Below are 14232 nucleotides of genomic sequence, written 5' to 3'. Positions count from 1 at the left end.
TTGCGAATTCTTATTAGGTCTACATTCAAAACTATCCTAATAATTATCAGAATTTTTAAAAAAATAAATCAGATACCCCTTTTCCTGCTACTTTCCCCTCACTGCTTACTCTTCCATGGGTATCGGGCTCTACGACCAGAAAGGGAAGCAGCACACATTGCTTTAAATCCATAAACTCTGCAATATTATTACTCATTCAACCAAGAAATATCATTGGAGTGCTAGAGCACAAAGAACAGCTGGAGGTATGGGATAATAGACATTTCTCTATCTTTAATAGCTTAATAGCCAATGCATGAAGACAGGCCACCTACTGAATACACATAACCCTGCAAAGCAACATACAGTAAATATTGAAGAAAATGCTACAGTGGTGCGTGGTACAGGAGTACCGAGAAAGGAGAGGTCACGTGGAGCTGGAGGACAGGAGGAAAATGGAGAAAGTGGGGACAGAGCTGGTCCTTGAGGAAGGAGCCAAAATCACAGGATAAGGTGATTAGTTTCTTTTATAAAATAGCAATTCAAGTTTCATAATGTATTTTTTTCCCAAGGTGTCTTCCATTTGTCTAAATTTTGATGATTTCACTGTCCCATATTTTAAAGATGTGATCTCAGATTTTTAGTTTAGAGAACAGAGGTCTTTTTATATCTCAATATAGGAAAACCTTTGGCCTTGCTCTCCATTTAAAATAACCACTTTTGTTGCTGTATGAATGGCTATAGTTTGTCTTTATCATAGCCCTGGTCACTCACATTAGTTTGATTTTATTTTGGTGAGGTATTAAAATGCATCTCTGATCTTTAATCAAAATTAATCAGCTGCATCTTTGACAGACTGGAATGCACCTGACTATTGAATCCTGCCACTCACTGAAATCTAAAATAGCAGTTTTCTAAATTGGTCATATTTTTCTGAAAGGGATTTGGACAAAATGAAAAAATACCTGGATAACTTGAACTTCTATGGCATCAATGGCAAATTTATTTCTGGGATATGAATATATGACCATGGAAAATACTGAGGTGCCTGTGCTTCCAGAAAGAGATTGATACATTTGTTTTATAAAATTTACTCAAAAACTGGAAATTCAAGTGTCTTATATGCTGTTTGGCATAGTAAAGCCAGCTTACCCTCAAGCACCAGATACATTTTCATATAATTACATCTGTTGCATATCTTTTCTGCTGACAGACTTGTCTTGGGGGTTCTTTGAATTTTTAAAGTTCTCTCTCCCTCTCTCAGCATCACTTGAGCTTCGTTTATATTGTCAACCTCCACAGAATTGCTGGTTCACAATTAAAAACACCCTTCTAAAAGGAATGTGCCAAGTAGAATGGCCCAGGAACCCCAAAACAGAGATTTTTTGAGCTTGGCAAAGCAACCAAATCCAAATCTCTCATAGTTTTCTCACCAGGGCAAACAGCCATATTGCGACCTTCTCTACAAACCCTTGGGAGAAGTCAGCTGCATCAGTATAAAGGCCCCGCCAGGCACTTTCTTTACTCCACACGACCATTGCCACTCCCAACAGCTTATGGAGAAAGTCTTCCTGGTGTATGATTACAGTAACGAGCCACTCGGTGACTGTCATCTGTGGCAATGTTGCTATTAACAAGCTGGCAGTTGGCCTCATTTTATGGAGTCATAAATCCGGAAGGTTGGATCTGATCTCTTGTGCTTGCAGGCCCTTCCCCATGTAATAGTGCACTCTCCAATGGCTGAGTGGGTCATTCGACATCCCACCTTCTGAATTTCCAAACACTAGGAAACACGCTTTTCTCACTCAAGAGAGGGTTATGTATCTTCCTGTCATGGGAAACTAATTTGCAAAGGATCTGTGTTACATATTACCCATCTAACCTGCTGGGATTATGCTGCCATTCACAACCACATTTAAAGCTGTTGCTAAAGCACCTGTAAAAGAGGAAAGCAAATTCCTGGACAGGGTCCAGTGCCCAGCATTACTTCTGTGTGCTGATGTTGGGGAACCCAGCTGCTTCCGACGTGCAAAATGAGCAGTTACCGTCTTTCCTCTGCAGTTTGCCTTCCAGATTGCGAGTTTCCTAAGGGACGGCGCGGCGCCTCTGCTGAACTTTTACAACAGATGACATCACTCTCACAAGGATCAAACTGTGGACACAGGGCAAACCCCAGTGAAACCAAATGCCAACTTCTGAAAGTGTTGGGTAAATCAAGTATAACCTGATTCAGAAAGAAGAGGTAGAAAATAAATGATTGTCTATGGGAGAAATTACTGTAGCCTCACTGGGTCATCCGAGTGTCTCTGATTATTTGGTAGGATGACTTGATTTGATTCCTTTGGGGAAGATCACTTGATTGGAATGTCAAAATCTATGAAATGCACCTCTCAGATGGGGAAAAAAAATGGACATTCCAGGAAGACAGATGCTATTTTGGTCGTAATACTTAAGAATTCAGTCTAACCACAGAGCAGATCTCTATTTTTTTATTTGCAAAATGTATATAATGCTCTAAAATGCTTTCTAGTCTACATATATTGATATATTTTAATGCAATATTTATTTTACTTTTTTGGCAATAGTCTGAATTCACTGAATTCACTGTAAACATCTTGAAACCCCTCCTCTGAATAACCTTTCGACATCTGTTGTAAAGTGTTATAAAAGCTGCTTCTCAGAATCAGCATGGAAACCTTTTGAATACATGTCTATTGAGCTCAATATTTTTTCAGGTTCCTCAGAGGACAGAAAAAGCTGAGTCAGTGGATTAAGCTCAAAAAGTGAAGGGAAGAAATCCCTATAAGGACAAATTATGTAATCAAATTTAGATGTTATCTTGGGGACTGGGAAGGGAGGAACCCCCCCAAAAGAGCTCTGCCTGAAAATATACTGAAATACAGATCCATGAACAGATCCAAACTTAACATTTTACATATATATATACATATATATATGTAAAATATATATAGGTAATATGTATATATATGTAAAATACACACCTATTATTATATATTATATATATACTACATATACAACCACAGAGGTGATCCATCGACTTCTTTTTCCATAACAGAGAAGGAAAAAGATACATAAGAAATTAGTATAGGGAAAACTGCATGTATTCGAAATTCAGATCAATACCAAAAGGAATTAGGGAAGCAACTATTACATACATTTCAGTCGTGATATTAATAGAAATCCTTGCTTGGTTCATTCAAAAGGAGGGTTTTCCTTTAAATGACATAGCACTGTAGTACCTCCAGAGGCCCCTCATCAAACATTAATGGTTGAGAATTAAGAAGTGGTAGACACATGGAAATGAACAGTCTGGGATCCAGCTATGATGACCCTAAAAAGGCACTATTGTCAGGCAGGATTCAGCCCTAAAACAAATGTTTCAAGTGGACGGTTGACTACTTTGAAGATTCCCAAGAAAAATGATTTATAAAATGTCTACCTTCTTATGTTAGTTAAATACTCTTCTGACTATACTAAAGGCTTATCTATTTCCCTCGTTTACTACTAGAATACATATTTTCTTGCAATAAAAATAAACTCTAGCTTTGAAAAGAGGAGCTATCAAACAGACAGTATAATCGACTGTCAAGTATGTTGGTAAATGACTGAATCCTGCCCCCACTGTGAAACTTGGGAAACTCTGTCCTTAAATAGCGCTTTGGAGGCATCACTGAAGAGTGAGGGATCTGTGAACCTACGTCCTGGTAACTAAATGTGGAAAAGGTTTTATTCTGGAAGCAGATCTGGAAGCGGATCAAGAGAGCCCTAAATAGAAGCAGCTTAAGGAATCAAAAGACTGCATAATTAGGTCTCTGCTTCCTCTAAATGCACATGATAAACTTCTGGAATTGCTGAAAGTCGGCCTATTTAACCCCCATCAGTGGAATGAGAGCCAGTTTGGAGAGGAGACATGGAGGCTGGAACCTCAGATCAGCCGTGTGGCCATGAGCAAGTCACCTCACCTCTCTTAGCTCCCTTCCCTACAGTGTCGATTGGAAGCTCAAACGAGACAGAGTCTGTATTGTGTAAACTGCAAGGCAGCGAGCTCCCTTGGTTTGGAGGGGAAACTTCTACAAGCCGCCGCATGGAAGCAGAGCTAGTGGTGCCCGGGCGTTCACAGCAAATTTGCAATCCTGATGATCAGCTAAGAGAATGAAAATTGTAACTGCCCCCTGCTCACATCCAAGGGTATAGGCAGATTCTTCTAAAGAAACTGAGAAAAAAAGTTTGTTCTTCAAAGTCCTTTTGAATGAGAGGAAGGTACTGTTCTGAGGATCACAGCCCCTGGCATGAGGTGATCTTAATGCACACGATGATGTCAAGATTGCTGTACTCGGAACGTGCTGGAGAGACCGCTGCCTTGTGCGGAATCTGCCGGCATACAGGGCTCAACTCTAATTGTGATTTAACACTAATTAGTAATGGTCCTTTTAATAATCCTATTTCATAAGGCTCTTTGCCAAAATTGTCAAGGGTATCATTTGTTTTTCTGGATGACAGTGATTATTCCAGTCAGTGAGGATAAAAACTGTGCTGGCTGGTTATGTTTGCTTCCCTTTTCATTCATTCACCAAATCACTCATTCAACGACACAGCGGGCACTATTCTGCTCATTGGCAGTGAAGAGAGCACAGAAAATACCTACTTTAAGGAGCTCATTGTTGAGTTGAAAAAACAAAAATGTATATAGGAAACCAAAGTACCACAGTTCAGGCTATGAGAGAAGCACAGAGTCTACAGAATACTTTGGAGTTTTAGGGAGACCATATTAGCTTTTATTCCAAGTGTGGACAGTGTTTGAGTGATGTCTTTTTAATGGGATGACAAAAGTTGAAGGCTTGTGGAATGAATGTACTCCCATATTTTGTTTCAGCTGCTATGTCAGGGTGGGAGAAAGGGGGAAGAAAAGAAAGTAGTGAAGTTGGAACTGCCCTTACGACAATCCTAGAGTCCTTCTTCAAAGATACCAGGACTGACCCCTGAGAAACACGTAGTCTGCAGCATGTGTCCACCACGCAAGTCCTCAAAGCCTGTTCGCTAGCCGATTCCAGTCTGTTTTCCATCCATAGAAGGTAATTTGTTAGAGATGCTTCACTGCTTACAGAAAAAAAAGACATTCTGTGCCACTGGATTCACCAGGATAAGAATGCTTTCTGGAAAGAACAACAGTTACTGAGCTCTGAGCCTGTGTGAACTGCAAGAGTTAGCCTAACCCACTGTTTCTTAGCACTGAACATTAAAATACAGGATCGGTGCTATCCCTACCCATAACATGACCAGCTGGCTTCTGCTACTCTCTACGTAAGAGCAGGGCCATTTGTGGAAAAGGACGCTGGCTTTATGGGGTGAGGGGAATAAGTACCTCTATGTTCAGTTTTTCCAATTTACAACGTGTATTCATCATTCTTGGGGGAAATTTGTCTACGTTTAAATGGGATTCCTTTCTTAAATCATGGTAGGAGCCCAAGAATGTTTTGCTAGTATTGATAATCATGCATTGCCTCAATGTTACAAAAATCAGTCCTGAACGCTGGTGCTGCTGTGTATCCCCGGTAATGCAGACCTAGTTCAGCTGTGATTTTAGAATACTTCTCAAAGTTACTCCTTCATATTTAATTTTTTAAAAAATGGGGTTATTGTGTCCTTCTCCCAAATTCATATGTTCAGGCTCTAACCCTCAGTGCAGTTCTATCTGGAGATGGGGCCTCTAATCGAACAGTTATGGTTAAATGAAGTCATAAGGTTGGGATTAATGTTCTTATAAGAAGGGACAGGAGAGAGCTCCTTCTTTCCTTCCTCACATGCATGCAGAGGAAAGGCCATATGAGCGCACAGCAAGAACGCAGTCATCTGCAACCCAAGGACAGAACTCTCACCAGACACCAACCCTACTGGCACTGTGGTCTTGAACTTCTGGCCCCCAGACTGTCAGATGATCCCTTTCTGTTTAACCACCCAGTCTGTGTTATTTTGTTATGGCACTCTGAGCAGATTAATACAAGGGATACATTAATACCGTTAGCAGGTCCTGGATTGGCTTGTGTCTGAACTACAGAGATGTTCAGTAAAAAGGAGTATAAACTAGGAGCAGGATGGGTCTCCGCGGCAACGTCTCTTTGAGACCACGACTAAGAGCAAGTGTCAGCTTGGCATCACTTTTGATCAATGTCCAAGGGGATCCACTCCATCACAATAGTAGATGTATAAGGAACATTTTCTCTGCAGCCATTTGGCTTAGAAATTTTCACAACACCAGCAACAAATTCAGCAGAGCCACGGAATGAAAAGACACATAGTTCTCTGGCCTCAACCTGGAACTACAGAGGGGTTCACACTCATTAATATAATAGATATGGCCTTTAAGAGGGAAGCCCAGTTTATTACCCAGTTTTCGGCCCATATTGACATTGTTCAATCGTAACTATTTTTTTTTTCTTTCCAAATTTCAGTTAGCAATCTCTTCATTTGAGTTTTTGGAACTGACGACATGGCATTCTTCATTCTCATTCCTAACAGAGTCATTCTCGGTAGCAGCTCATTCCCTCCCTGCTTCCTGCTGTCGGGTCTCAAATTTTCCCAATTCTATATGGAAATACTTGTTTTTCTTTTATTTCTTCCTTCCAGTCATTCGTCCTCCCTCTCCCTCTTCCCCTTTTTTTAATCAACTAACAGATTTAGCACTAATGTCACTCTGGGCAGTAAACTCATCAATATTTTTTTTATCATAACTTCTAATGTGAAAATACTAGACTCTTAAGAAAATAACTCAAAATACAAAGATGGAAAAAATAGGAGTTTTGTTTAATGTGGGAAGTTTTCTTTTTATACATGTTTATACTAACTGCTGCAGAAGCCCGTATATTTCTTAAAAGTACTGGCCTGATAGCAGAGAGTACATCAGAACCACAGGATTATCAGCAAGGCAGTATTTCACCATATTCAGTAACACCTCTCGAACAATACTGACATGCAAGTTACAAGTTATACTAAAAATGAGACCCTTCACAATGCAAGCGACGTGCCTGCTGTGCCCCCACCATACACATTGGCTCATACAGATATTGGGAGTCCTGTTCACAGCTCTGAACACTGCCTATGGGTTGGTTTGGGGGCTCCACTGTTGGTTTTATCCCGAAACATGGTGTGAAAAACACTAAAATCAATCTATGAATCACATGCAAGCTCAGGCCATCCACCTTCCTTTTTCCCTGTTAAAAATGAACACAATCAAGTGTTGCATTTTACTCACAATCTTCTTTCTACACAGGGCTTGTAAACGAGGCTAACCTGTAAAAATACCAGCAGCATGGAATTCAAAGCATTTCGATTGCCATCCCAGCTCTGATGCTAATTTGCTAAGCAAACTTGAGCAAGTCATTTAATTCTCTGGGTCTCGGTTTTCTCATCTGCAAAGAAAATAAGTTGGACCACGTGATCTACAAGATCCTTCCTTCCTCTAGAACATTATTCTGTTTAAAATGAAATCCTGGGGTGCCTGGGTGGCTCAGTAGGTTAAGTGTGTGCCTTCGGCTCAGGTCATGATCCCAGGGTCCTGGGATCGAGCCCGGCATCGGGCTGCCTGCTCAGCAGGAGGCCTGCTTCTCCCTCTCCCACTCCCTCTGCTTGTGTTCCCTCTCTCGCTGTCTCTCTCTGTCAAATAAATAAATAAAATCTTAAAAAAAAAAATGAAATCCTAATGCCAATGTCATCATCACCTCCTAAAATTTCTCCTTGTGTCCTCCTTGGGATGAGTTGGATTCATCTCATCTCCCCAACCCCCCGTGTACCCTAAATGAAACCCTCACATAGCACTTACCGGACTCTGTTAGGATTTATCTGATTCTTTGCTAGACTGCAGGCCCCTAGAGAGCAGGCACTGGGTCTTTTATCTCCGTGACCCCCTAGGTATGTAGTAGGGTCGTGATGGATATATATTGATATACACTGAGCCCGTCAATACTTTCTGGGCCACACTTTGTCAAAGGGTCTTGTCAGAAGAAGTACCAAAAATAGAAATAAAACTCCTTATTCCTCTTATCTAAATAGTCCATCTGGAGGAAAACATGTTCATGCTAGCTTGAAAGTGGAGGAAATGTTTAGAAATAACTCAAAACCCCAACCACACTTAATGCAGCTATAAGTAAATGTTTAGCACACACCACACTGTTTGAATAAATAGTGTGGGCACCATGAGCCACTCTCACCTGTTAGCCTGGAGGGAACCCTCCTGAAACCCAAGTTCCCAGAAGCCAGCCAGCCAAGGGCTCGCTTCATATGCAGCTCTTTCAAAGCACAGCGGTCAGATCTGCTCTGTTAACTCTTTTTACACAGAAGGTAAACTTCATTGCATCACAACTCGGCAGAATGAGTAGAAGTGCACTAATTACTTTAAAAGTCTGATTAAAATCCTTTAAAATTTAGGTATCACCTGTGCTGGGTGTGCTGCTTGCCTTTGCAGACCTGCACCTGAGGCTTGGTCCTCAGCTTGAGAAACATCATTTTGTCATTCCAGCCAACTGTATTTTCCATTAACTAAGTAAATAAATACATACAGTCAGCAAGTGAGTCAACCTTCCTCTGTTGCTCTCCTGCACCTATTCTGAATATGTTTAAACTTAGTGAAAACTATGGAATTGTGTTCTTATTGGAAAAAATACACCAACCAGTCCTTTTGTTCAACTGAGTCCAGTTTCTGACTGTAGTATAGGGAGTATTAATCTCTAGCAGTCCAGTAAAGCCTGTAGAACAGGCCTCAATTCAGAAAAGTTGTTTTAAGTGCACAAAATAAAATACATAGTATTGCAAATGAAAAACATTATATTGAAATTCAGTTACCAAAATATTAAAAAATGATTCACAAAATAGTGGGGTGCCTGGTTAAGTCGGTTAAGGGTCTGCCTTCGGCTCAGGTCATGATCCCAGGGTCCTGGGATGGAGTCCCGCATCAGGCTCCCTGCTCAGCAGGGAGTCTCCTTCTCCCTGCTCTCATACTCTCATGTGCTCTCTTTCTCAAATTTAAAAAAAAAATCTTAAAAAAAAAATTCACAAAATAGTAATCTATGTACTTTTTTTTTTTTAAAACAATAACCTTATCTTAGGAGCATGTCTATAATAACTACGATAATTATTAAGTAGTGATAAGCCTAAACACTTCAACAAATACAATATAATATGAAAATTTCTATGATTTCTTTTGGTACTTCTACTAATACTGTAGTTTGTTACCAACCTTCATAATTGAAGGAAAAGCTACATTTCACTTAGAAATTAAAGAAAATAAAGATGTAGTAATTTTTCTTAACCAAATTCACGGGCTTCAGGTAAAAATTTCAGGCTTCTACTATCATGAGATCAAGAGTTCATGAACTCATTCCATTTAGTTCACAAACATTTGGACCAAGAGCAAGCTGACTTGTTTTGTTTGACCATATTCTTAAAAAAAAAAAAAAAAAAAAAAAAGGAAAAACAAACAAAAAAAACCACAAAGCAAATTAGTTACCAAACTAACGTGATTTTGCATAAAAATTCATACTTCTGTCTTCTCTGGGGAAACAAAATAGGCAGACCAAGCAACACTGGGCTGGCATTCCACCAAGGCAGGGTGCAACCAGACCGAGTAGCAGCCACCCCTTCTACAGATGGTGTGAACTCTAGTTTTCAATGGCCACGTGAGCCTGGCCTCCCTCATGGGTATTACTGACCTGGTTTCTGCAGCCACCTCTGCTGTATGGCATTTTCCATTTCATGATAACCTCTGAGTGGCAAGTGGTAGAGTCGCTTTCTAACACAAGGCGAGAGGATTCTGTGTGCATACTCATTGTCCTCCCTAGCTAACTTGCAGTCTTCTCCTTTCAGCAATGGACACCCTAAGGCCCGTGAGAGCCACCAGTTTATGTAAAGTTTTAGTAAAGCACAACTATGCTCAATTATTTACATACTATCTTTGGCTGCTGTGATGAACAGAATTTTATTCCCCCCAAATTTGTATCTTGAACCCCTAATCTCCCAATGTGATGATATTTGAAGAAAAGGTTTTGGGGAGCCAATTAGGTTTAGATGAGGCCGTGAGGGTGAGGTCCTCATGATGAGATTACTGCCCTAATAAGAAGAGGTACTCGAGAGATCTCCTTCTCCCTCTCTCCCTCTTTCCCCTTCTTCTCTCTGTCCCTTTCTGTCTCCTAACCCTAACCCCAACCCTAACTCTCCGTCTCTTCCCTTTCTCTCTCCCTCACTCACAGCCATGTGAGGACACAGTGAGAAGGCAGAGGTCTGCAAGCCAGAATGAAAAGAGCTCTCGCTGGTACCCAATTGGGCCCAGCACCTTGATCTTGAACTTCTCAGCCTCCAGAACCGTGGGGAATAAATTCCTGTTGTTTAAGTCTAGTATTTTGTGAGGGCTCCCTGGGCTAAGACAGCAGCTTTCACACAATGGCAAGCTTGAGACAGAGGCTCTGTGGCCCTCAAATCCTAAAATATCTACTGAATGGTCCTTGACAAAGTTTGCCAACCCCTGCTCTAGTTATTGGATGAAATTATGGTTCTAGTTCTAGAATTTTTATAGAGAGGAACTTAAGGATGGTTAGTGGGAACTATGTTGGCATAGCAAATCTCTTACTCTTCTCTAATGGAGACGGGGGGCAGGGGAGACAGGCAGCTAAAGTGCTGCCACATCCCCCACTATTGTGACCACCAACAGTCCCACACCATGCAAAGCTCTCCACCCAGCCACCACACCCGCTCATGTGGCCAGAGCTGTAATCTCTGACAGCTGAAAATCCGGGTTCCAAATCGACTCCCCCAGCTTACTAGAAACACGCCCCTAATTAGTGGTTCTGATAGCTATGAGATATCACGAGCATACTAAGGACATGGTTTTGATTATACAACTCACAACACATATCCAATTCACAAAAAATACTCAATGCAAGAATGCTTGCAGTAATAGCCATAAGAACAAAATACCCTTTTATTAATAGCTCCATGGGGAACGAAGTGAAAGTGACTGAGCACATGAGAAACTATAAATGGTTGACAGTGTGTCTGTGGAATACTGTTGTGGAAAAAAAAATACCAAGTATTTTGGCAAGCCAAAGCAACACGGTACCATCAAAGATCTGTGTTTTCGAATCAGACAGAGAAGGATTCAAATCCACACCCTGAGCCATAATTTCTTTGGCAGCTAGCTGTCCCATTCTCAGAACCTCAGCCTCCTCCTCGACGAAATGGAAGTGAGGTGCCTCATGTGCGGGTTACTGAAATTTCATAAGGTCAATTATTATATATAAAATATGTTGAAGTGCATGGCTATGAAACAGGCCCTCAAAATGGTAGTTATTCTCACAAGTCATTGGAGGATATTTTCTCAGTGTTGTTGTTTTTTTGTTTGTTTTTTTTATGAGAACACTTTTTTTCCTCCTGAGAATGAAGTGACACTGACTGACACTACACCTCTCCCCACATTTCGCCAAGTTATTGAGACCATCCATCCATTGAAGAAGGGCTGGAATTATTAAAAAATAAAAACGTGACACAGGTTGTGACAGGGAGCACGTCATAAAGGGAAGAAGCCATTCGATGTAACCTGTGCACCAGCATCCCCAAGTCCTATTAAAAAAAAATGCACAGGGGCACCAGGCTGGTGCAGTCGGTTGAACGTCCAACTCTTGGTTTCAGCTGAGGTCATGGTCTCAGGGTTGTGGGATCGAGCCCTGCGTCAGGCTCCACGCTCAGCAGAGAGTCTGCTGGAGATGGTCTCTCACTTTCCCTCTGCCCCCTGCCCACTCTCTTTCTCTCTCTAAACAAATAAATAAAATCTTTAAAACACACACACAGTTTTCTGTCTCTAGCTTCTCTTCCTATCAGAGGTATGTGCACTCCACATACATTACAATGTGTGTGTGTGGTGTGCATGTGCTCAGATGTGCAAAAGAGAAAATAAAGAGGCGAGAGAGCTTTGTGATGAACTCATTCTGAAGAACCAATATTTATTTTCTACTGGTGAATTGTCTTAATTATCCCTCTTTGAGACCTTGCACTGCAAATATATCAGTTGGTTATTTGATATTAATCCCCTGGGCCTGAGTTTCCTCATGTGTTTTGAAGGGAAAATAACTGTCCTTTTTTTCCACAGGAATATTATAAACATCAGATGAGATACTGTGTAAACAACATGCTTCGAGGAGGACAGTGACAAATAAGATCTGTCCTGAGGACCATAACAATGATGGATAGGGGTTTCGGTAATCTTGTGGTATGTGGGAAGACTCCAAAGCTGGCAAAATTTATACTGGAGAAGACTTAATAAGATATAAGAGTTTCAAATATCTAACGGGCTGCCTTGTAGAAGAGGATGTCATTGGGGAAGGTAGAGTACAGACCAAAGGAGACATATTTCTACTTAAACGAGACTCCACACTCCCTAACGAATAAGCAAGAAAGTTCCACGGTTAGTTCCTATCGGCAGCCCTCTTCCACGTCCACCACTACCTTAACTTTCAATTACTAGTACAAATATGTGTTTCACTTATTTGTGTTTCATAGAATATTCACACTTGGCTTAAGCATAGGGACTCACACCTTAAGCACAGGGACTCTATTTCGTCTCTGTGCTTGCAACAACTCTACATATTGTCTAGCAGGTTGTGGATGCTCAATACCCAATTATAACAAAAATAGAAACTGAAAATGCTATTCAAATATAGACCCAACATCGTGACACAGCTAGTACGAATATGACTCCAGCAGTCCTATCCTCTCCTAGAACCGCCCCCCGTAGAGAATTATAATGATTTGCTTATGTTCATTTCTATGTTGCTACAGTAGAGATGCTGATTTGTCTCTTGGCTTGATTTTTCTCCTCCATGTTAACTAAAGGGAAGGTCCTATTTAAGGGGGCAGTGGGAGGGAAGGCTTGTTATTTCAAAATACTTCACTATAGACGGGCAATCATTTTAGATGAAATTCCTTAAGTGCAGTTGTCCAAGTGTGTATTTCATTCTTGGCAATAAAAGAGCCCTAGCCTATGTGCAATGACCTATTAATCATAGCTAGATTTCTTTATGCAAACTATATTTGTGTCACACTCATCAATAAAAAAGAAAATGGCCATGAATATTACATTTGCAGCAGCAGCGCAAAGTTAAGAGCTGCTGTACCTATTTGTAGGATATGTCAGTGTGGCTAATTATTTTCTTAAGATAGTGTGCTTTGAAAGAATTCACAGGGAATAAGCTTTATGAACTGATCACTAAATGAGAAAGGGTGTTTATAATAGAGTCAGGAATATAAAATAAGCAACCAGCTTGATTAAACTTACCAACCTAAAAAAAAAAAAAAACCCATATAATAAACTAAGAGACACTCATGTTATTTTTATGGCAGTTATTATAAACCTTAAGAACTAATTAGGTTACAGTACAGTTTGTTTGTTTCTCTTCAACTCTGGTTTTCATTTTACACTTAAATTATAAAGATTCAAGTCTTTAACCATGTACTCAGGAATCCCCTCCCCCTTAAAAAGTAAACAAAATATAAAGAAAGGGAAAGAAAATTATGTCACTTTACATCGATGAGAATGTATGAGTGCAACATGAAATACCTCTTGCACTTCTCAGCTAATAGAGTATGACATATTAACCCTACCGATTCTAATAAGGGCAAGTGGATCCACACGACATACCCGTTTCCTCAGATTGCAAGTAAGAGTGAGATTCCTTGAGAATGAGTTTGCAAAAGCTGTGTAAAAGTCCAGAACTTTGAGCAAGGCTTCTCGCTTGATGATGTGGAGGTCACAGTATGTCAGTGCTCGGACATTGGCACACGCGTGAGCAAGGGTGGTTTCCTTCCAGAAGATGTCTCCAAATACATCACCTTTCCCTGGAAAATAGTATAAGATATGGATTCAACTATCTACACTAGTTCTTATCCTAATCACTATTTTTATTCAGTTTCATGTATGGTATTGATCTACTAGCATAGTTTAGAGCCTGAGTGGATAACCCCATCCAAATACGTATAACAATGCATAACACTTTCATATAATATGTAAAGTAACATCACCCTGAATTCAGTTCTCGGTGGAAATCCAGAGTAGTATGAATAAATGAAATCCAACAGAGAAGCCAAAAATCTCATTTTAACAAATAGTTTCATTATCTCCTGCCATCATAACTTTTCCCCTTCTGACTAGAAGGAGCAAAGGTGACTCTTTAGTTTCATTCTTTCTTCTGCTCC

At 40.4% G+C, this 14232-nt stretch overlaps 1 protein-coding gene across 1 annotated transcript in view; it reads right to left on the bottom strand.

Annotated features, from left to right (window-relative positions):
* KCNH5 (potassium voltage-gated channel subfamily H member 5) overlaps positions 1–14232 on the bottom strand; it is a 294759-nt gene that overhangs the window by 38696 nt on the left and 241831 nt on the right. Inside the window, exon 10 of the mRNA XM_034992617.1 lies at positions 13679–13875. Within this exon, the coding sequence (XP_034848508.1) occupies positions 13679–13875 (197 nt within the window). The remainder of the gene's footprint in view (positions 1–13678; positions 13876–14232) is intronic.

This window comes from Mirounga leonina, unplaced genomic scaffold (assembly GCF_011800145.1).
Source record: "Mirounga leonina isolate KUSES-001 unplaced genomic scaffold, KU_Mleo_1.0 Mir_82, whole genome shotgun sequence".
In the NCBI taxonomy this organism is placed as follows: domain Eukaryota; kingdom Metazoa; phylum Chordata; class Mammalia; order Carnivora; family Phocidae; genus Mirounga; species Mirounga leonina.
The sequence above is the reverse complement of the archived record's forward strand: the minus strand, read 5'-3'. Positions and strand labels throughout refer to the sequence as shown.